The sequence below is a fragment of the Rhinopithecus roxellana genome, chromosome 2 (genome assembly GCF_007565055.1).
Source record: "Rhinopithecus roxellana isolate Shanxi Qingling chromosome 2, ASM756505v1, whole genome shotgun sequence".
NCBI classification, from domain to species: Eukaryota; Metazoa; Chordata; class Mammalia; order Primates; family Cercopithecidae; genus Rhinopithecus; species Rhinopithecus roxellana.
Genome location: NC_044550.1, coordinates 134,208,472 through 134,233,165, shown reverse-complemented (window position 1 = coordinate 134,233,165; position 24,694 = coordinate 134,208,472). Strand labels below are relative to the sequence as shown.

At 50.1% G+C, this 24,694-nt stretch overlaps 1 protein-coding gene across 1 annotated transcript in view; it reads left to right on the top strand.

Moving 5' to 3' along the window:
- C2H4orf50 (chromosome 2 C4orf50 homolog) overlaps window positions 1–24,694 on the top strand; it is a 69,358-nt gene that overhangs the window by 5,886 nt on the left and 38,778 nt on the right. Inside the window, exons 2-4 of the mRNA XM_010370049.2 lie at window positions 527–928; window positions 6,788–6,926; window positions 10,245–10,784. Of these exons, the coding sequence (XP_010368351.2) occupies window positions 642–928; window positions 6,788–6,926; window positions 10,245–10,784 (966 nt within the window). The 5' untranslated portion in view covers window positions 527–641. The remainder of the gene's footprint in view (window positions 1–526; window positions 929–6,787; window positions 6,927–10,244; window positions 10,785–24,694) is intronic.

Here is a 24,694-nt window from a genome sequence, read left to right as displayed (position 1 = left end):
TACTTCCCATCCCACCTGTGGGGCCCAGATAAGCTCCTTCACCTTCCAGAGCCTCCATCGGACCATCTGTATAATGGTCATGGTAACGCCTACTTCACAGGGTCACCGGGAGAATTAGACTAGGTAAGGCAGGAGAGGCCCCCGGCCCTGGTGCAGACGGCACCCAGGGCAGCATAAATTTCCCATCCTCTTCCCCTAGCAAACTCTAGGTCCTTGAAAAGTATGTGCTGTACTCAGAGAGGAGGTGTGGAACTTTATTCATTATGTGGTAAAAGATGAGCTTCATTGACTACTGGCAGTCTCTAACATCTGATGGCCTTACCTGGAGATCTTATTTTTCCTCTCTGTGTTTATCACTAGGCATTTCATCTCATGTGATTTTTCCGCAACTTTTTCTTGCTTCGCATGGTTCTGGCATGCTGACTTGTAAAACGAGAGGCTTTCATTCATATTGTATGATGCTTGTGCAGATGAAACCCAAGTCACCCACTCATGAATAATCCACCTGTTCTTGCCCTTCTCAAAGGATATTCTCCTGAACAATCTGAAGTCACAACAACCACCTTGAAATCTCCAGGAAGTCAATGTTGCAAACTCACTTAATTTTATTATTAAGTCTTGCCCCATGAAATATTTGCGAGATGGAGCCAACAGCTAAGGGACGGACTGAGAAGAGTTTCAGCTATGTCATCAGAGCCCCCAGCAGTGAAGTGTTCGACATAATGAACGTTGATGTGAAGATTGACACATCTTGGATATTCCAGGACATGGAAGATAGTGCTGAGGAGCAGGCATGTCTTCAGGAAGAAGCAGCTGGTCGCCCAGACGTGGATACGGGGGCCCTCAGGAGGCAGCTGGAGTCCTCCCAGCAGAAGCTGTCAGCAGCGGTGGACAAGTACGTGACATCAGAGTCCGGGCTGAGAAGCAGGTAGCGATGCCATTTTGATCTCTCTGTGTGTATTTCACAAACCCCAGGGCCATCAGAGTGTGTCACCATGGTGTGTTGAATCACACCACACAGTTGGGGAAACCGTCTCTCCGAAGGCACGTAACCTGCCCACGCAGTCACTTGCCTTCTGCTTCTCCCGCCCTCCTTCTTCGGCTGTGTACCTGCAGGTGAGGCTGCCTGGGCTCCTCTGCTCAAAAGCTTCCATTTAGGTGCAGCCAACGGGAGGCCCTGAAATGGAGGGAGGCAGGGAGAAGCCAGGTCTTTTCCCTCTCTTCTGCTCTGGGTGACTGTTCCATGAAAGGGTCATATGTACAAAGTGACCTGGAAGTACAGAAGGAACTGAGAAACCAAAGAAAGAGGCGGACAAATCCAGTTTGTCGGTTTGGGGTGATTTTTTTAGGGGAACTTGCAGACAGAAGCATGATTTTAGGCAGCTGCCAGACAAATAGATATCCATGCAGCAAACCTTCCACCCCCAACCCAGGGCTTATACTCTGGGGAAAAAGCATATGTGCTCTGGAAGGCTTGCATAGGTGGCTACAGGAATCACAGCCTATGGTTTCTGCAACAACAGGGGTTGTTTTGGAGGAAACTCACTACGAATAGGTGTTTCTACGTAAAGAGAACTACATCAAGTCCACATCTTGGAGGCATTCGTGGACTCAGGGTTAGTCAAGAGTCACGTGCTGGATTAGCATTTAAAATAAAGTCGTTCTTATTCCCACAGTGACATCTCCCACTGTGGCTGTAACTCAGACGTACTCTCGTCTTCCTCTGTGGTCCCAGCTCCTACTAGGTGGCCTGGCTGCTCTGCCCTGCCCTGGTAACAGCATCTCTTCCTTGTGTGACCGTCCAGCCCCCAGGGCAGAGGTGGCTTCCAGCAGTTGCTAATCCAGGCTGCTTGTCATCTCTGTCTGGCCTTTGGACTCTGCTGTCATCTTTGAAATAGGTTCTCTGCATCCGTTTCTCTCTGTAGAACTTCCTGGTGTGGGCTCTGTTTGCCTGATGAAGTTGACCTGGTCTCAAGGTGGGGCATTTGAATCCAGGTCTTTCTCTAAAGCCCATCCTGTTTCCTGACGATGTCTTGACACCCATACTGGCAGAACGAGGTTAGGCCTTGCATGTAGATCAGAGACACCCAGCATGGAAGCACAGTGCAGTGGTGGCGGGGATCGATTCTGACAGGCTACTCATGTCCCAGTAGCCGCATGCCTTGGATTTTTGTAGGACTTCCCCATTTTCTTGTTCTTGCCTTTGTTTCAGTAAAGGCAGGCCATTGAATGTGGATGCACATGTGATTCACTTTTCTTCCCTTTGGTGAAATTTTATGCATGAAGAAATTCACAAATCAGAGAAATTATTCTGTTACTCTATGTGATTGCCCATTCCTTCATTGATTCAGCAACCCACTTACCCTCCAAGAGTCATATACTAAGTTCTGTTAGTTTGCCTGGGTTGCCATGACAAAGCACAACTGAATGTTGTCCATAGGTTCTTGGAAACTGTGACTAAGTGAAGCAACATACAACAAAACCAATTTGTTTTTGTTTATTATTTTGCTTTGGTTTGAGATAGAATCTTACTCTAGTCACCCAGGCTGGAATGCAATGGCATAATGTTGGCTCACTACAACCTCCACCTCCTGGGTTTAAGTAATTCTCCTGCCTCAGCCTCCCGAGTAGGTGGGACTACAAGCACCCATCACCACGCCAGGCTAATTTTTGTATTTTTAGTAGAGACAGGGTTTCACCATGTTGGCCAGGCTGATCTCGAACTCCTGACCTCAAGGGATCTGCCCGCCTCAGCCTCCCAAAGTGTTGGGATTATAGACGTGAGCCACCACGCCCGGCCACAAAAGTTATTTGACCACAGGCTAATTGATACAAATAAGAGTTAAGTTCCTACAGCATATTTCAGGTCACAAAAACATCACCAAACTTTCAAATAAAGACCCCAACCACTTCTAATGTTAAACATTGAAATAAATGTGAAAGACTCAAACAAATTTAAATTTAAGAAAGACTCAAAAAAACACAAGTAAGATGATTATTTACTCAGTTGTTCCAGTTCAGGGCCACAGGTGGCTGGGGCCTGTCCCGGCAGCTCAGGGTGCAAGGCGTGCACAGGACACTCACACCCACGCGCACACTCACGCAGGCTGGGACTGTGTTGACAGGCCAGCTCACCTAATGTGCAGTTTTGGGCTGTGGGAGGAAACCAGGGTACCCCGAGAAAGCCCACGCAGACATGGGGAGAATGGGCCAACTCCACATAGACAGTGGCCCTGGCTGGGAATCTTTTTTTTTCTCATCAGCGTTATAATGAAATGACATTATTTGCAGACCTGGGTGACTTAACAAAAATTTATTTTCTCACATTTCTGGAGCCCAAAAGCCCAAGCTTGAGGGGTCGGCAGGGTTGGTTTCTCCTGAGGCCTCACTTCGTGACTTGTGGACTCCACCTTCTCCCTGTGTTGTCATATGGTCATCCCTCTGTGTGTGTCTGTGTCCTCATCTCCTCCTTTTACAAGGACCCCAGTCAGGTTGGATCTGGGCCCACGCTCATTACTTTCTTTCAACTTGCCTCTTTGAAAAGGCTTATCTCCAAATATAATCACATTCTAAGGAACTTGGGGGTTAGGCCTTCAACACAGGAACTCTGCAAGGATGCATTGAGTCCATATCAGAAGTCCTGGGTGTTGAGAGCTGGGAAAGGCAGGGCCCTGGCCTGAGAGACTAGCAGCGTAGGCCCACACAGGGTTGTACATTCAAATCTTCTAGAAAGGTTGGTGGTGGAAACCAGAAGATCAGTGGACCCCAGGAAGACAGGCAGGGAACCCCAACCAAAGGAGACCCCTCCATGGGAGGGGGAGACAGAGTGCCCAGGGGGACACCATGAGCCATGGGGAGGAGGGGCCTCTGACCGGGCCTGTGGGGGAACGAGGGCTCATCCTCTGTTCTCTTTAAAGATGAGGTACACCATCTTGCAGGAGAGGGGCCAGGGGAGGAGAAAAGGGAGCTGGCACAGGGCTAAGCCCTCCCATACTTGCCCCATCTTGGCTCTCTTGGACCCTGTGATGCATAGAGTGACATCAGCGCCTTTGACAGACGAGTAAACTGAGGCTGAGGGATGAAATACTAAGTGATTCAGGGCTGCCGAAAGCTGAGGCCAGGGTCTGAAAGCACAATTCTGAGCACGGATTTCAGGCGAATGTCACAATGTGTTTGGGTCTAGCGGGGAAAAGCCAGGTAGTATGTCTTGGATTCGCTTTAAATAAAGAGTTGAAGCACGAAAGTATTTCTTCTCAAAATAATATAACATCTTTGTTAGAAATGTGAAGAAAATCCCACTCCCATCTTCATAACACTATCATTTTGCATATTTATTCCTCATCTACATGCCGTAAAATTAATAATAGCTAAGCACTTACCGAGTACTTGTTCAGTACCAAACCACTGTTCACAGGCTTGACAAGTATTAACATAATTAATCCTTAAAACAATACTAGGCCAGCACGGTGCCTGTAATCCCAGCACTTTGGGAGGCCGAGGCGGGCAGATCACCTGAGGTTGGGAGTTCAAGACCAGCCTGACCAACATGGAGAAACCCTGTCTCTACTAAAAATACAAAATTAGCCGGGCATGGTAGTGCTTGCCTGTAATCCCAGCTACTCGGGAGGCTGAGGCAGGAGAATCACTTGAACCCGGGAAGTGGATGTTGCAGTGAGCCAAGATTGTGCCATTGCACTCTAGCCTGGGCAACAAGAGCCAAACTGCATCTCAAAAAACCAAACCAAAACAAACAAACAAAAAAACTAAAAACACACTAAAAGTATCATCCACATTTGTTATTGGTTTAATTGGGGAACAGTGATACTGCACTGTCAATGTCATATTTGTGAGTGTATTAGCTTCCCACGGTTGCTGTAACACGTCACCACAAGCTTGGTGGCCAGGAGTGGGAATCAGTCTTCCTGAGCTAGTCGAGCTGTCGGTGGAGCCAAGCCCTCTCTGAGGCTGGAGGGGAAATCCATTTCCTGGTCTTCTCCAGGTCTAGAGCTGTATTCCTGGGCTCCCGGCCTTGCCTCCATCTTTGGAGCCAGCTCCATGCAATCCTGCATTGGTGGCCACACAGCCATCCCTAGACTCAACCCTCTCTGTTTCCCTCTCTCAAGGACACTTGTGATTGGTCTTAGAGACCAGCCGGCGAATCCGAGTCCACATCCCCATCTCACCATCCTTGACTTAATCCTATCTGCAGTCTCTCTTGCATTTTAAGGTAACATTCATAGGTTCCAGGGATTAGGGCCTGGATAAACTTGGGGCCAAAATTTGCCCTGCAGGAGTGAAATTTGTCGTTTTCTGCTTCGTTTAAGATTAGGAATCGTATCAGAATTAACTACTGTTCTCATAGTTATTGTTAGAGACTGGTCTCAGGACTAGAAAGAAAGGCTTTTGTTTTTCCTAGCAAATCTCCCCATATCATATAACTCATCGGAAAGCACTCAGCCTGACTGGCTAATTGGAGCTGCTCCTGCGGTCCAGTTTGGAAGGAGCTTGATTATGATCCTCACGAGAAAGCACACTCTGGTCTGCCACCCTTGAGACCTTTCCTCAGGGCATGAGAACTGGAATAGGAGAGGGACTCTTGGCCTTATCATTAATAATAATGCATCATGTAATTTAATCTTCATGAAAACCTACTGAACAAGGTTAATGACCTCTATTTTATAGATAAAGTTACGGAGGGTCATAGTGCTGAGCTAGCCGTGCTAAGACCCCATGGCTGGTGAATGGCAGAGCCGGCAGGCAAAGCTAGTTCTTCACTCAGGGCAGCAGTATCTGTCCTGGATGTGCAGGTGTCCAGCGGGGACTTGGGGAGGAGTGAGGATATGAAGAGCTTAGGCACGGAGACTGTGAATGCACCTTCATGTGTATCATGGTTTCTATTATAGAGGCAATATTGACATATTAAGGGGACTTGGAAACTAGGCACAATGGGAGACAGGCCAATCATTTCAGTGCCTTCTCTCCCCATCGGTCCAGGAGCCCGGGCTTTCTTTTTGGACTTTCTGCCCCTACCCTGCTTGTGTCTCCCTCCCACAGAGCTGCAGTCAGGGTTCACATCCAGTCTGGGTTCACGTCTGCTTGTGACATAGCTCCAGTGTGTTTGCAAGACCATGCAAAGCCTTCCTGTGACTTAGCCATTCCTAATAGACAGTTAAGCCACTTCCAGCTTCTCATCTGGAAGAGTAAGTAATGCAGAGATTAATTCTTTTCAGTTGTAGAAATCTTTTTCTGAATTTCAATCATTCCTTAGGTTTATAAGAACGTAGCTAAAATGGGAGACAGCAGAGCAGAGGCTGACAATGCTAAGTCCGGAAGTAAGACCAACTAGATTCTATAATGCTGTGTGACTTTGGGCAAAAGTCTGCCCCCTCTGATCCTATTTGCTCATGTGTGAAGTAGGGGTAGCAGAACCCACCTGCAGCTGGTAATGTGAGGATTCATTGAAACCACCAAGTTAAAGCTCTTAGCCTAAATGGCTCAAGCTCAGGCACTCTTAGTTGGCATTACCTGAATCTGCAATTACTGGCTTCGGTGTGAGGCCATTGAAGATTTCTGATGCATGGTACCTAATTGTTCAAATAACGTCTTTGAAGTATTGTAGATAATCTTTAGAACTATATGCATGAATATTATACAAAACGTAATTTTGCCAGAACATTGAATTGACCAAATGACAAAAACAATAATAATAATAATTTGGCCCCTGCAAAAGCCTTAGGCCATGTTGACTGCACCCTGAGCAAGTGCCTCCCTGCTTTTCATGCTGCAGAATTCAGGAGCTGGAGCTGTCAGAGAGGAAACTCCTCCGGAAGGTGGACCAGCTGACCACCCACGTGGCTCAGGAGAGAAGCGCCTGCCTGCAGGCCCAGGAGAAGCTGGCAGCGCTGCAGGGGGAGCTGGCCAGCCAGGTACGTTTCCTTCTCCTTTCCAGTCCCTGTTTCCTGGACTGCAGAGCTGCTGGAACTCAGTAGCAGCTGCAGGTGGACAAAGTATAGGGCGGACCTGGGAGAGCCCAGTCAGGAAGGTTAGAGAGATCCTAAGTTCATGGTGCATGGTAGTGACTGCAGGGCCTGGGGCGTGCAGGAATGTGGGGGTGGGAGCTGTGCTCTGTGGGGGCTGCACACTTGCTGGAAGCTCTTGTGCCTGAGGACCTCAGCTCCAGGCCACAGCCTGAGGACAAGAGTTGGCTGATGCAGGGCTCCTGGGGTCTGGAGCTCTTATGCAGATAGGAGAGACTGATAAAAAACAAATAACTCTCAACGTGGATGCGGGGTGACATGGGGGAGTGTGCGAACCCCCCCAGGGTGTGTTCAGGGGGCTGGGGGAGTTGAGGAGAGCTACAGAGAGCTGAGGCCGTGTGAGTTGGGCCTTGTTGGGAAGGGCCTGTGAGGCGTGAGTGACAGCATGGGCCATAGCACAGAGGTGTGGGAGAACACAGAGGATACGGCCATGCTGGGGATGGAGTGGGTGAGTCGGAAAGTTCCAGAGGGGCCAGATGGCCAACTTTGCAGCATGGCCCAATTCTGAATACAATGGGAACAAGCTTTAGGGAACTTAAGTAGGGAAGCCTCGGGGTCAGATGGTCGTTTGGGGAATGCCATTCTCCCTGCATGGCAGAGAGAGATGGCGGAGGCAGGGGGAGAAGTTCGAGAGCTCCCTGGAGAAGGAGTGAGCAGTTAAGGGTCGGGGGCTGTGGAGGCAGAGGCCTGGAGCCAAACCCTGGCTCTGCCACTCACTAGCTGTGTGACCTTGGGCAAGTGACTTAACCTCTCTGGGCCTCAGTTTCTTCATCTGTGAAGTGGGAATGATATAGTACCAACCCCCTCAGATTGTTGTGTGGGTTGAATTGATACATGTAAAACACTCCCAACAGTAGGTATTTAAATGACACTATCTGCTTTTATAATTATTAGCCATTACTGAAATGTTCCAGGGGAAGGATGATGGGGCTGGAGGGTAGGCCATTTTTAGGAAAGGCTGCAGAGGCAAAAACCACAAAACTCCAAGGTAGCCGCATGCGGCCGTCCAACAGTCCCTGGAGGCATCCTGTTCTAGCCTGCTGCTATTTAGAATGCAGCCAGGGATTTTCAAATTGCAGGTTGCGACCCATCTGTGGGAGGTGAGATCAATTCAATTCAGGGGCTCACAACTAGCACTGAAAAATCAAATCAATAGAGACTAAGAAACGTAAAAGCACATCACATGTGCTAGAGGGAGTGCTGTTTTGAGAAACTTGTGTCAGCTGTACACAGGTGTGTATAATGGGCATGATGGTCATAGGTGTTTCATACATGTTTCTTACAGTGAGAAACTGTCAAAAGCTGCAAAAGCACTTGGCATAGCTATTTGCTGAAATAGAATCAGACGTGGAAATACAAGGATTCCAATTAAATTGAAAATAGTCCTTGAGATGCCAGGGAGATATCCTAGTGGAATTTTTTTTTCCCTTTATACTGAACTTCAGGTGCAGAAAATCGAGTTACTTCTCCTCCTTGGCTCATAGTACCTCCTCATTACCATCCTGAGGGGAGTTTTAACACAGGTAGAGTGGTGTTGAGTGGGACTCCTCTGCCACTGATGTGATGTCTCGTGGAAAATGCTGTCATAAATACTTTTCGAGCTGTGCCCTATGTGCATATAGAATTTCCAAGGTGAATTGGACCCAGCCCTGTAATGATGTTCACAATGTGATAAGGGGCAAAAGATGAGGGTGACAGCAAGTGACACGCTGTTAGGGAGTGAAAGGTACTGCAGGGACCAGCAGTTTCTGCCGGGGAACACTAAACCCTCTTCTACATGCGTCGTCTTATTAAATCTGTCTCGTGCTGTGTATGCTCCTGGGAAAGACTCGTCACAAAACTCCATTTCCAGATGGGCAGCAGATGTTCAAAGTGATAGCAAAATTGCTTAGGATCTCTCAGTTGCCCCTTGGCTCAGCTGCCACCCAGCCCCCAACCCTCTAACCCTAAATCTCTCGCTGCAAACATTTGTATTTGAAGCGAGTTTTGCAGGAGTGCATGAGCAAGTTTTCCATGCCCTTCGCACCTGTATGTACCAAATAGCAGTTTTGCTTTGTTGCTGTCAATGTTTCCAGTAAGCATTTGCATATGAAGATGCCTTGTTTCCGTAGTGACCTGCGGTCATTCTGAAAGCTGTCAAAGGCAGACCATCCGGGCTCTGAAGTCCCTCCACCGGGCACCATGCAAAGATCATTACAGAATACATGCCTTCAGGAAGGCCGGGAGAATTCTCCTCCCAGGGAATCTGACCCCAACTTTTATCTGCCCCACGTTCCCCAGAACTATCAAACAAAGCTTGTCTGAGCTGTTCCCAGGTTTCCTCTTTCACGTTTGCTCTTAGCTTGTTTCTGTTTTCCGGAAGCTCCCTGGCAGAAGAGCAGCAGCAAGTGCTGGCAATTGAAAGATTAATGTAGAGGCAGTTCTATCCCTTTGCTGGAGTTAATTCTGAAAAGTAGGCAACAACTCTAATTTTTGCCGTGGGTGGTTCACCCCAGTCCAGTTCATGGCCCATGGGTGGGAAGAGGCAGATGTGTTCCCTGGCCAGGCAGGTGGGCAGATGAAAGAAGAAAAGGCCTGAGTCAGGTACAAGGCGCTTGGCATCCTGGCCGCAGTGAATTTTAGCTGCATGATATGCAAGTCACTTCTGAATGTCCCTCAGAAGTAGTAACATACCTCCCTCCAGGTGGAGAGTCCACAGTAATGACAGCTGCTGTGGCACTGGTGTCGTGACTCACCTGCTGGAGCCAGCTGACCCTGGGTGGGCCAAGCATTGACCCTGTAGATAGGAAATGGGGATCTCTGGGCAGTTCTGGGGTGGAAGTGGGGACACCTGGGAGGCTCCGGAGCAGCTGTGTGCACTCAGATGCGGATGTATGCAGTATCGGGACATCTCCAGCGGCCCTCAGGATGTGCACTCGCTGATGGCCATCCTGCCACCTGCACAGCTCCCTTCCAGGACTCAGGGAGCTCCTGAGGGTGCAGGGACCAGACTAGGGTGGATGAGGTGAGGGAGACACTTGCCTCCGTGCAAAATTTAAAATGATGCAAAACAGTCAAAGAGATAATATTTTGATGCACTATTATAATGCACAAAATGCAAAAACGCACCATGCACAAAATACGGAAATGTAAGTCAAGACAGAATCAATGTGAGCCATGGCGTGTCCTTCGGGCTTGCTGACGCCCTCATCCACCGCCAACTTGTAGATCCGGGAGAAGGAGAGCGTGGCCAGGCGGCAGCAGTGGCGGCTGCGGCGGTTGCAGGAGCGGTTGCGGCGCAAGGACCAGGCAGTGGGGCAGCAGGCGGCGGCCCTGGAGCGCTGCCGCCGGACCCAGCGGCGCCAGCTGGGCATGGTGCGCGAGCAGGAACGCGTCCTGCGGGCGCAGGTGCAGCGGCTGGAGCGCGACGTGCGACACCTCTGCCACGGCGCGGGCCTCCTGCTGGCCCAGCGGGACATCGCGGCCCCGGGCCTCCAGAGCGCCCCCGAGGCGACCGCGGAACTGCGCGCCCTGCAGGCGAGGGCAGAGCGCAGCGAGCGCGAGAGAGAGGAGGCGGCGCGCAGGCTGCAGCAGCACCGGGCCACAGAGCGCCAGCTCCGCGGGCAGCTGGAGGAGCTGCGCTGCTTCATCTATGGGCTGAAACTGTCGGAGATCGGCCTGCAGTGCCAGGTGGAGGACCTCGCCCAGCAGAACCAGTGCCTGCGAGAGGAGCTGGGAGCCCAGGTCCCTGTTAGTCACTGCAGCCTGGTAAGTGGCGGCAACCCAGGGCAGGAGTGATCTTTTGCCTTTTTCTTTCTCCTCCAGCCACTTGGTCAAGTCTTTGACCCATTCATTTCCCGGGCTCCTCTTCGTACACCCGTCCAACCCTGCCAGCCCTGTCCATGGTCCTTCACTGCATCTACTCACCTCCCCACCCCCCGTTCCATCTAACCTCACACACTCATTCAGTGCATGCCCACCTCACTACCCATCCACTAACCGTGTCCACCCACCTGTCCATCCTCAGATGCACACACTTGCCCATCATCCATCCATCCACCTATCCAACCACTCACCCACCTACCCACCATCATTTTGCCATTCATTCTAACAGCTGCTTGTCCACACAGCCACTTATGAGCCCACTTACTAAACCACTTGTTTTCCCATTGTTGAAATCTGTTTGGGCTTTTATAAAAAAAAATAGATGGTGGCTTATAAACAACAGAAACTTATTTTTCACACTTTTGGAGGCTGGAGGTCCAAGATCAAGGCACCAGCAGATTTGGTGTGGGGGGGAGGGCCTTCTCACTGGGTCCTCACGGGGCAGGAGGGAGAGGGAGCCTTCTAGGGTACTAATACCATCCATGAAGCCTCCACCCTCATGACCTAATTACCTCCCAAAGACTCCACCACCTGACACCCTCACATTGAGGATTAGGATTTCATCATAAATTTGGTGGGGGGAACACAGCCATTCAGACCCTAGCACTCACCTTCTCCCACTTGTCTAGCCATATTCCATTATCTTCTCATTCACCACACCATCTGTTCATCTATCTACCCCTCTGGCCACTGGCCAGGCGGCTAACCAGCTACCTTATATCCCTTATTGTCCACTCACTCTTGTCCATCTATCTGTCCAACCTCCAATGAGTTCCTGCTGACTGCCAGGTCCTGTGCTAGACAAGATCTTCAACATGCTGTGCCACAAGACTCGTATGTGCTTGTGAAGTCTGGTCCGTCTCCTCTGGAAGCAGTCACCTCTTCTCCCACTTCACCTGTAGCACCAAAGGTGACAACAGTTCCCTGGTGGCAATTCTGTGCGTGCATCTTCAGTTCTCCCTCTTTAGACTGTGAGCTCCTTGAGGGCAAAGTCCAGACATGATGGTCTTTGTAGCCCCCATAGCAGCACACAGGAGGGCCTCAGGACTGTGGAGTAGAGAGTGCACAGGGTAGGGTCCCTTTCTGGTTTGCATATTTACTCGCTGTGTGACCTTGGACAAACTTCTTAAACTCTGAAGGGCAGGCTGGATATGTATTGATTCATTTGATTGAGGGGAGGGTAAAAGCTTACATTTTATGTATTCCTACTGTGTGCTCAAATCCATACTGGGTGCTTGCAAAGACATTATTTCATTTAATACTTATGAAGGAAGGTGATATTAGCATCTTCCTTTTGCATTTGAAGAAGCAGAGGCTCAGAGGACAGCATCTTTTAACTGTTGTCACACAGATATTAAGGGACCGAACTGGAATGTAATCAAAATTTCATGAGAGTCCAAAGTTTATTGTTTCTACTGTAGCAGCCTACCTTTGGCAATGAAAGCACTCATTCAGCTCCCACAAAGAGATCTACAGCCTGCTTCTCCCCTGTGGCTCAATTTGCATTTAAGGAAAAATGAGTGAGCAACCGTAGCCCAAAAAGGAGTGCTCATTTTCTGGAAATAAAATTTATCTTCAAACCTGGACAATCCATTTAAAATTACTTGGAACTTTAAATGATCTGAATTTGCTCAGGATAACGATGTGTGTCTTATCCAGGTTATCTTAGTAAAGGCTTTATTGGTGGTCTTAGTTGACCTTTTTACTGCTTTATCCTCCTATTCTCGCTCTTGTACATTTCCTGTTTGTTGTTCTTCCTTATGTTCATCAGATAAAAGGAAAACAAAGTGTATCACATTGGCAACTTGTTGTAATTTTGGAAAACAAGTTGTGCCTAGATGCAAATTGTCATTGAAAATTCTCTCTGTAATTTTCCTAAACATCAGACTTTAGACTGTTGGCTTAAGTCCTTCTTCCCCCAATCTCTCCATTCATCCCATCTTCCTCTTGTAAAAGTCCCGGTGGCCCAGGGGAACTGCACCTCGCATGGGGCTCAGCTTTCAAGGCTGCGCTGCAGGCTGCTGTGTACAGTCGCACTTCTCAGAATTAGCTACCTGCTATTTCTTGAAAATGGTTATCTGGGAGATAGCACGAGTACCTACGTATTTAGGAAGTACCTGCTCATGTCTTGGCCATTCTGTTTTCTCATGGAATCCTTAGGACAGCCTTGTGAGACAGGTGCTGTTTACCCACTGAACAGATAGAGAAGCTGAGACCCAGGGAGTTTAAGTGACATCATCACAGGCACCAGCTGTTAAGTATCCCGGCCAGGAAAAAGACATGGCCAGAGCCGTGACTTCTGCCTGCTGCTCGGACCTCGAGATCCTGGCGTTAGAGTTTGTTATGGAGGAACCTGGGGCAGCAGTGGCTGGATTTAGTAGATTCTATGCCATCGGCTCACTGGATCCTTGTCAATGTGTGTCTGTGACCTTCTCAAGGTTTCATGCTTCCTCTTATAAAAGTCCCAGTGGCCCAGGGGAACTGCACCTCATGTGGAGTTCAGTTCTCAATGCTGCACTCTAGGCTGGCCTGCACAGCACACTTCTCTTGAAAGTTCCATAAATTGCCCATCAAGTGTGGTCACTTTTGCCAGCCACTTTTGCCTCGGTCTCTCATCAGCAGAGTAGGGTTGCAACTCAGGAACCTGTGGAGTGTAGAATGCTGAGCCTTCAACACTGGAGTGGAGCAAGACGCTCACACTCAGAGGTGCAGGCAGGAATGAGAGTGGAGATGATGGAGGATTCCAGCACAGCTCTGCCTTCTACCAGCTGAGACGCTTTCGGGCAGGTTCCTAAATCCTCTGTGCCCCCTGTGAAATGGGATTAATACTGGGATGATGATAATACTAGTGCATCCTGGTGTGACTGTGAGAATGAAATGAGAAAGCACAGGGAAAGCTCTTAGCTCAGTGCCTGGTATATTTTGAGTGATCAATTGAATCTAGCTTCTGTCACTGTCAGCATCATCACCACCATCACCACCATCACCATCATCACCATCACCATCACGTCATCACTATCACCATCATCACCATCACCATCACATTATCACCATCACCATCATCACCATCACATCATCATCACCATCACCATCATCACCATCACATCATCACCATCATCACCATCACATCATCATCACCATCACTATCATCACCATTACCATCATCACCATCACCAGCATCACCATCACATCATCATCACTATCACCATCATCACCATCCCATCATCATCACCGTGACTATCATCACCATCACCGTCATCACCATCATCACCATCACCATCATCACCATCATATCATCACCCATCACTATCACCATCATCACCATCATCATCTCATCACTATCATCACCATCATCATCATCACCATCATATCATCATCATCACCATCATCACCATCATCACCATCACCATCATCACTATCATCACCAGCACCATCACCATCATTACTGTAACCATCACATCATCTTTAATCATCACCATCACCATCATCACCATCATCATCATCATCACCATCACACCATCATCACCATCACCATCATCACCATCACATCATCATCATCATCATTATCACCATCATCACCGCCATCACCATCATCACCATCACCATCATCACCATCACTGTCCCCATTATCATCATCACCATCACCACCACCATCACCATCATATTATTGGCCCATCACCATCATATCGTCATCACTATCACCATCACATCATCACCATAATCACAATCACCATCACAGTCACCATCACCATCACCACCACATCATCACCATCACCATCATCACCATCACACCATCATCACCATCACCATCATCACCATCATATCATCATCACCATCATTATCACCATCATCACCACCATCACCATCATCACCATCATCACCATCACTGTCCCCATTATCATCATCACCATCACCACCACCATCACCATCATATTATTAGCCCATCACCATCATATCATCACCATAATCACAATCACCATCACAGTCACCATCGCCATCGCCACCACATCATCATCACCATCACCATCATCACCATTACCATCACATCATCATCACCACCACCACCATCATCACTATCACCATCACCATCACCACCACATCATCACCATCACAGTCACCATCACCATCACCACCACATTATCATCACCATCACCATCATCACCATTACCATCACATCATCATCACCATCACCACCACCACCATCATCACTATCACCATCACCATCACTGCCATCACCATCACCAACATCACCATCACCACCATCGCCATCACATCATCACCATCACCGTCATCACCATCACATCATCATCAGCATCACATCATCATCACCATCACTATCATCACCATCACCATCATCACCATCGCCAGCATCACCATCACATCATCACCATCACCATCACCACCATCACATCATCATCACCATCACTATCATCACCATCACCATCATCACCATCACCAGCATCACCATCACATCATCACCATCACCATCACCATCATCACCATCATATCATCATCACCATCACTATCATCACCATCACCATCATCACCATCACCAGCATCACCATCACATCATCATCACTATCACCATCATCACCATCACATCATCACCACCATCACTATCATCACCATCACCATCATCACCATCATATCATCACCATCATCACTATCACCATCATCACCATCACCATCATCACCATCATCATCTCATCACTATCATCACCATCACATCATCATCACCATCAATCATCATCATCACCATCATCACCATCTTCATCACCATCACCATCATCACTATCATCACCAGCACCATCACCATCATCACTGTCACCATCACATCATCACCATAATCATCACCATCACCATCATCACCATCATCATCATCACCATCACCACCGCCATCACCATCATCACCATCACATCATCATCACCATCACCATCATCACCATCACTGTCCCCATTATCATCATCACCATCACCACCACCATCACCATCATATTATTAGCCCATCACCATCATATCACCATCACCATCACCATCACATCATCACCATAATCACAATGACCATCACAGTCACCATCACCATCACCACCACATCATCATCACCATCACCATCATCACCATTACCATCACATCATCACCATCACCACCGCCACCATCATTACTATCACCATCACCATCACCACCATCACCAACATCACCATCACCACCATCATAACCATCACAGTCACCATCACCATCACCATCATCATCATCACCACCATCACCATCACCACCACATCATCACCATCACAGTCACCATCACCATCACCACCACATCATCATCACCATCACCATCATCACCATTACCATCACATCATCATCACCATCACCACCACCACCATCATCACCATCACCATCACCATCATCACCAACATCACCATCACCATGAATACCATCATCACCAACATCACCATTACCATCACCACCATCACCATCATCACCATTACCACCCTCATCACTATCACCATCATCATCACCATTGCCACCCTCCTCCTCATATCTTCCTGGGCTTGTGCTCATCTAGTAGGATATTGGATAAGTCAACCTCACTACCTACATGGTAATTTTCTCTCTCTTGACTTTTAATTTGTTTTCCCTGAGGGCTTATTCTGGACTGGAGTAGATTAGATGTGAGTGTAGTTTGTCTCCATTGAGCTACCAGAATGGCTGGTGGGAGCTCAGGCCAACAGGTCCCGAGGGTGGACGGAGCCTGTGGTCACCAGCTCCTGTATCCCAGCAGCCTGTGGATAGGCTGGGAAGACTGAGAGAACTGCAGTGACCATGTGCAAAGGGCCATCTGGGGGGGGTTCTCTGGGCCAAGGAGCTGAGAACCTTTACCTGGGTCTGCTGCAGGGCAGGGCAGGTGGGTGAAGCCCCCTGGCTGATAGAAGACTGGGATGTGAGACGGGGCGAGGGGAAGGGGCTGGCTTTCATCTTGGGAGCTGACCATCTGTTACTCACTTAATCCTCAAGTGACATGGCCAGGTAGGTGTCCTCTTGTCTGCTTCATAGAGGAGGCAGAAGGCTCAGAGATGCAGTGCCCTGTCCAGGGCCACACAACCAAAGAGTGAGGCCCCGATGTAATTCCCATTCCCTGGCTTTCCTGTCATATCCACCCAGCCTCCTGGGTTGGGGGTTTTCCAGAGGCAACTGTGGGCACTCATGCAGCTGAGAACCGCCCTCCGAGGGCGTGGGGATGGCACCAGCAGTGACCCTGAGTCAGGCTGCCAGGGCTCTGAGTCCACCTGGCGGGGCGAAGCGCTGGGGCAGGAGAGCATTGTCTGAGTGGGCAGGAGAGGCCCCAGCCAGCCACAGGCCTGGAGACAGAGTGTGACAGCAGCAGGCAAGGTGTTCCCAGCTGGTTTGGAGCTAGCTGCTGCAGGTAAGGGCCAGGTCACCCGGGGCATTCCCAGGGCTACAGGTTGGGCCCTGAGGAAACAGGCAAGGCACAGTGTGTTATTCTCCTGGGGCTGTTGTAACCAAGTACCTCAAACCTGCTGGCTTAAAACTGCAGACATTTATTCTCTCCCAGGTCTGGGAGCCAGAAGTCGGAAATCGAGGTGGCAGTGGGGCCATGCTTCCTCCTGAGGCTCTAGGGGACAGTCTGCTCCTTGCCACACCCAGTTTCTGGTGGCTCCTAACAATCTTCAGCTTGCAGACGCATCACTCTGATTTCTGCCTCCATCTTCTCTTGGCCTCTTTCCTCTGTGTGTCTGTCTCTGTGTCTCTTCTTTTCTTATATGGACACCAGATCTTTATTGGATTAGGACCCAGCCTAATCCAGTATGGTCTCCCCTTAATTTGATCACATCTGCAATGACACTGTTTTCAACTAAGGCCATACTCTCAGGTATGATTTCTTTTGGGAAGACACAATTCAACCCACTCCACAAAGTTATGTGGCAGATGACGGCTTATGGTCTTTTCTCCTCCTCCAGGTGTTCCCTGACCCCAGGAGCCTCTTCTGTCCTCCCAGGGCCCTCACATGCATGGCTGTCAGTGCTGGGCTGAGCCTCCCAAGGGCAGGGCTGGGGCTGGGTGTGCTCTGCCTTCCCGGTGTTTGCTGAGTGCCACAGGCACACTGACATGCTATGCATTTATTTATTCATTCATTTACTGCCAACAAAATGTGCATCTTGCAAAACAGGCACTGTCTTCTTTATTTTCTGCTGCATTCCCAGCTCTAGCACAGTCCTTGGCACGGAAGAGGTGCTGGGTGAATATTTATTAAGTGCAAGGAGGAGAAGGGAAGATAGCGCTGACTCTCAGTTACCGGAGCCTGTGTGGGTTCAGGCCCCTTTTCAGCCCTGTGAGGCTGAAAACAGATGATCTGGCTTCTGGGCTTGTTTAGGACACTAGTCTTGGGACGTGCGACCTCCCCAGTGGATTTCTACTGGATGAGAAATAGCAGCAGTTGTCTCCCTGGTGGTGTCAGAGGGAAGAACCTAAGAGAGTGTGACTGCAGGACCCTGATGAACAAATGCTGGATAACATTCTCAGCATAAAATATCATGGAGCACGAACTCCTGACCTAAAGTGACCAGCCTGTCCAACATGGTGAAACCCTGTCTCTACTAAAAATACAAAAATTAGCTGGGCATGGGGGCGTGTGCCTGTCATCCCAGCTACTTGGGAGGCTGAGGCAGGAGAATTGCTTGAACCTGGGGGGCAGAGGTTGCAGTGAGCTGAGATCATGCCACTGCACTCCAGCCTGGGTGACAGAATGAGACTCTGTCTCAAAAAAATAAAAGAAAAAAATGCCATTGGCTAATCACTGATTCTGCCTTCGAGCAATCTAAAACCATGGCCCTTGAAAAACCAGGTTAGGAGAATTTTGACTAGCAAGAGGCTTGCTTTGGCTGTGTTTGTATCCATTTCATCATGGCTTTTGCATTTCTGGTATGGCTTGCTGTAACTTTCGGTGGAGGTGGGCTCTCCTGCCACTTACCGATGGGTTGCCCTTGGAGGGGACTCAGCACCGCTTCCTAATAACATCCCTTTGGGGATATGGGTTTTAACGGATGAGTTTTGAGGGGACATGAAAGTTCAGACCATAATATGGTGGGACCAGGATTTGTCCTTTGGTGGGCTGATCCCATCACTGTGTCCCATGCCCTATTCCTTCAGTAAATACTGGTCAACAGGTCAACAGTCAGGATTTGATGGTATCCATTTGATGGCTGTGCTTAGCTCCAGTCTGAGCTCAGTACAGGGGCTGGAGAGTAAGATGACTCTGCCCCACAGGATGACAAAACAGATTGAGGGAAGGGGGTTGGGGCAGAGGAAGGGCAAGGAAATGAGCCCTGTGGAGTCCGTGGGTCACTGGGGGAGGACCCTGGGTCACTGGGGGAGGACCCTGGTGTTGGAGTGGGGACTGGACCCAGGCTGCAGCGTGTGACAAGGCTGCCAGGCTCTATCCATCTCTCAGAGGGAAGCTGATGGCCCACAAAGAGCATCTCGAGGTCAAAAAGGGCTGCCTGGAAAGGAAGAATTCCTCCTGAGAGGGCCACTGTGAAACATGAAGCGCCAGCCAGCTACCAGCTCTCAGGATGAATGCAGCCTGGAATTTAAAAATTAACGTGTTAGAACCCATCGATAAGGAAACTGCAAAGCCAGATGCGGCCCTTTGGTGGTGACTGTCAAAGGATCTCCCTCCATAAGCACCCCGCCATGGCTGCCCACGGGATCTCCCTCCATAAGCACCCCGCCGTGGCCGCCCACGGGATCTCCACAAGCACCCCGCCGTGGCCGCCCACGGGATCTCCCTCCATAAGCACCCCGCCGTGGCCGCCCACAGGATCTCCCTCCATAAGCACCCTGCCGTGGCCGCCCACGGGATCTCCCTCCATAAGCACCCTGCCGTGGCCGCCCACGGGATCTCCCTCCATAAGCACCCCGCCATGGCCGCCCACGGGATCTCCCTCCATAAGCACCCCGCCATGGCCGCCCACGGGATCTCCCTCCATAAGCACCCCGCCGTGGCCGCCCACGGGATCTCCCTCCATAAGAAGCCTGCCATGGCTGCCCACGAGATCTCCCTCCATAAGCACTCCACCGTGGCCGCCCACGGGATCTCCTTCCATAAGCACCCCGCCGTGGCCGCCCACGGGATCTCCTTCCATAAGCACCCTGCCGTGGCCGCCCACGGGATCTCCCTCCATAAGCACCCCGCCGTGGCCGCCCACAGGATCTCCCTCCATAAGCACCCTGCCGTGGCCGCCCACGGGATCTCCCTCCATAAGCACCCTGCCGTGGCCGCCCACGGGATCTCCCTCCATAAGCACCCCGCCATGGCCGCCCACGGGATCTCCCTCCATAAGCACCCCGCCATGGCCACCCACGGGATCTCCCTCCATAAGCACCCCGCCGTGGCCGCCCACGGGATCTCCCTCCATAAGAAGCCTGCCATGGCTGCCCACGAGATCTCCCTCCATAAGCACTCCACCGTGGCCGCCCACGGGATCTCCTTCCATAAGCACCCCGCCGTGGCCGCCCACGGGATCGCCTTCCATAAGCACCCTGCCGTGGCCGCCCACGGGATCTCCCTCCATAAGCACCCCGCCGTGGCTGCCCACGGGATCTCCCTCCATAAGAAGCCTGCCATGGCTGCCCACGAGATCTCCCTCCATAAGCACCCCACCGTGGCCGCCCACGGGATCTCCTTCCATAAGCACCCCGCCGTGGCCGCCCACGGGATCTCCCTCCGTGGCCACCCACGGGATCTCCCTCCATAAGCACCCCGCCGTGGCCGCCCACGGGATCTCCCTCCATAAGCACCCCGCCGTGGCCGCCCATGGGATCTCCCTCCATAAGAAGCCTGCCATGGCTGCCCACGAGATCTCCCTCCATAAGCACTCCACCGTGGCTGCCCACGGGATCTCCTTCCATAAGCACCCCGCCGTGGCCGCCCACGGGATCTCCTTCCATAAGCACCCTGCCGTGGCCGCCCACGGGATCTCCCTCCATAAGCACCCCACCGTGGCTGCCCACGGGATCTCCCTCCATAAGAAGCCTGCCATGGCTGCCCACGAGATCTCCCTCCATAAGCACCCCACCGTGGCCGCCCACGGGATCTCCTTCCATAAGCACCCCGCCATGGCCGCCCACGGGATCTCCTTCCATAAGCACCCTGCCGTGGCCGCCCGCGGGATCTCCCTCCATAAGCACCCCGCCGTGGCAGCCCACGGGATCTCCCTCCATAAGCACCCCGCCGTGGCCGCCCACGGGATCTCCCTCCATAAGAAGCCTGCCATGGCTGCCCACGAGATCTCCCTCCATAAGCACTCCACCGTGGCTGCCCACGGGATCTCCTTCCATAAGCACCCCGCTGTGGCCGCCCACGGGATCTCCTTCCGTAAGCACCCTGCCGTGGCCGCCCACGGGATCTCCCTCCATAAGCACCCCGCCGTGGCCGCCCACGGCCTCAGGATCAAGTTCAACCTCCTATCCATGGCATTCAAGGCCCCTGGCGTTCTGCTCCTTCAAGCTCAGTCCCCTGTATGTCATTTCAGTCACACTGAGCTGCAGGTCCCTGCATGTGCCAGGCTCTTCTGCCTTGTAGCCTTCCCTGTGTCTAGAAGCTTCTAGTGCCCATCCTCACTCAGGCTGCTTGGAAAGCCTTGCTACTTTCTCGTTATTTGTTGGGAATGTTGCTTCCTCTGGAAGACTTCCCTGATCTCACGTCAACTCAGTGCCCCCATGGTGACATGAGCCACCTCTGGTGGCCCTGATGTCCACTGTGCCCAGATGCCCACCCCCTCAGCTGTGTGCCCCCATCATCCAAAACTGGTTCACTTTAGCTCCATTCCCAGTCCCTGGCCACCAGCTGTGAAGTGCTTGATAAGTGAGTGCCTTGACGCACCAGTGAAGCTATTTGCTCCACTGCCCCTGAGAAAAGGAAGCTTCTGGCTGAAGGGACTCCTTCAGAGTGGCAATGCTGGAAGTGAAGCATAGAAATGGGGAAATGGTGAGGAGGATCTAGTCCCAGAGATGTGTGCCACAGATAGAAAATCATCATGAAAGCTGACTTTCATCAGTTTTTGGAGTGCTTATTGCCTGCCCAGCATGGTAATGTGTTGCATTCCTCACAACAAGCTTATGAGGTGGTAGAATTATTGATTCTCATTTTGCAGAGGAGGACACTGAGGAAGGGAGGTAAAGTCACTTGCCCAAGGAAGTGGAATCAGCAGCGTCTGAAAGGAGGCACAGGCTTGGCCCCACCTGCAGTGACCCCCTTGGCTATGTCTGATGTGCTCTGGGAGCCATGGTGTGAACTACAGCAAGGGCAGTCATGATAAGAATGTGTTTCCTTTGCTTCATATTCACAAAGCACTTTCCTAAACAGGAACTCATGGACTCTGCAAGGTAGCTGGGGCAGTGCCCTGTCCACAAACCTGCAGTCTGGAGGATTCCCGTAGCTTGCCTGGGGTCATATGCTTCCTCCTGAGGTCATATGTTTTAGAGCAAGTCACTTGGAACCTTGATCCCCAGAGGAACGAGCCACTGCAAGGACAAACCCTGCCCTGGGGAGGAGTTTGGGGACAGGGTTTCTGCTCAGGGTAAAAGGAAATAAGAACCATTCATAGTTGGCAAGACAAATGTGGTTTATCTGCAGATGGGTCTGAATGCTTTCCCGTGAGTGTGCACTGGGCACCTGCCATGTCCCAGGCGCAGTGAGCCAGGCTTGAATCTTGCCCTCCAAAAGTTTATAGGGGAGACAGACACAGTTGCAAACCATGACACTACAATGATGCTACGGCAGAGGTCGGCACAGGGCTGTGCCTGGCCTGGAGGGTCCCAGAGATGCTCGTGCAGAGAGATGAAAAGCCAGGTTCTTAAAAAGTCCTTGTCCACTGTCATCCCAGAGCTGAGATCACAATCCAATGTCAGGGGCTTTACGAATTACTGTATGATCCTGCCAGCCTCTGTGCCCTGGCAGTGTGCATAGAGTGACCCCTGGTGGCAGCTACGTGAATCTCTTTGTTGTTGGGGGAATTCCAGGCAGCCTTGCTCGCTGCTTGCTTTTGTGCAGAATGGCATATTACACATTTGTTTCTCCAGCAGCAAACGAGAGCTTTTTTTTTTTTAAAAAAAAAAAAAGTGTTAATAATGTCAAAAAATAAAACAGGCAAAAGGGATGAACATGCAAATATTATAAAAGGAAGTACAAAATGGCCAATGGTCTTATAAAAAAATATGGTCAGCTCCATTAGTTAAAAAATAACACCAATGAGAAGAACCTCAGGATCTCATTTTCTTCAGTACATTTGTCAAAGGTTAAAAGGGCCTGCAGCCATGTGGTGTTGGAGCTATCAGGAGTATAAATGAACGCATCCCTTTGGAAGAGCTGTCAACCAATAAGCATTAAATGCCTTTAAAAAAAGGTTTATGCCTGAGTCTCAGCCATTTGACTTCCACGAATATATCCAAAAAGTGATCAGAGGGTACAGAAGAGTCATGTACAGTCATGTGTATCTCAGCTCTGCTTGTAGTTGGTAAAAATTTGAAACAACTCGACTGCCCAATCCGAGGGAATTGATTTGATCTGGAACTTTCTCCCTTTTTTCCTCTCCCTTATAGCAGAGAATATTAGGTAGCTATAAAAACCACACTGCAGAAGATCCTGTAGAGAAATGATCCTTCTGTATCATTAAATGCAAAATTCATGAAGTAAAAATTTACATTTTGTATAAATAGAACTTACACAATGTCTATGCCTAGGAAAATGTCTATGCATAGAAAAAAGCCCAGAAGGCCTCTAACACGTTCGTGTTTATGCCTGGATGTCCTGATATTCCTCATTTTCTGTTTTTTCTTTTTCTTTCTTCCTTTTTTTTTTTTTTTTTTTTTTTGCTTGTAATTGCACATGAAAGCTGAGTCCAGACTAAGTTACAGGCAAATGTTTTCTTGAGGGTTGAAATGTAGGATGGACTGATAGAGCAGGCAGGGAGAGAGAAAGTTCCAGATCAAGTTTAGAAACCCGAGGTCTGCTCCTATTCTCCCGTCGACTTACTGTGTGACCTTGGACAAGTGGCTCACCCTCTCTGAGTACTGCCTTCATCGGTTGGGACATGAAGGGGTAAACTAGACAATGGGCAATGTTTCAGTACAGCGTTGTCTTCTAGGTTGTCTCCATGGGATGTCACCTCCTCGATGCAGGGATCTAGGTATGCTTATCCATGGCCGTGTCCCCAGCTCCAGAACAGGGCCTGCCACATAGTAGGTTCTCAGCGAGCAATTGTTGAATTGCATTGAAGTCAGCCTGGATATGATAATAAAATCCAAAAAACACACCACCAGTAACCATTTCTACCTTCTGAGCTATGCAGTGGCCTCCACGCTGCCTCCCCAGCCTCCTCCTCTTTCTGTTTATGTAGTCCTTCCTCTTCCTTCGACTTCTCTGTCTTCCTCCTTTCACTTTGAATTTCTGTCTCTTCCTTTCCCTATCCTATTCCCTCTCCTTTTCCTTTGTCATTCACATTCTTTCACTTCCTTTCTTTGATGCCTTCTTTCTCTCTTTCATTTTCTCTTTTCCCTCTCACTCCAATGATGGTTTTAAGCAGCTGACAAGGTGCACAATTCTGGTTGAGTGGGAACCAAATGGATAAAGACAGGAAGCAGCTGAACGGGACTGTGAGAACGTGGACAGCTGCAGCGGTCAGCCAGGCCCTCTGGGTGTAGGCAGGTGGCTGTCAGGACAGGATGCCGCTGCCCAGGCCCTCTGGGTTAATTGGTTGGGGTTGAGGCTCCTGCAC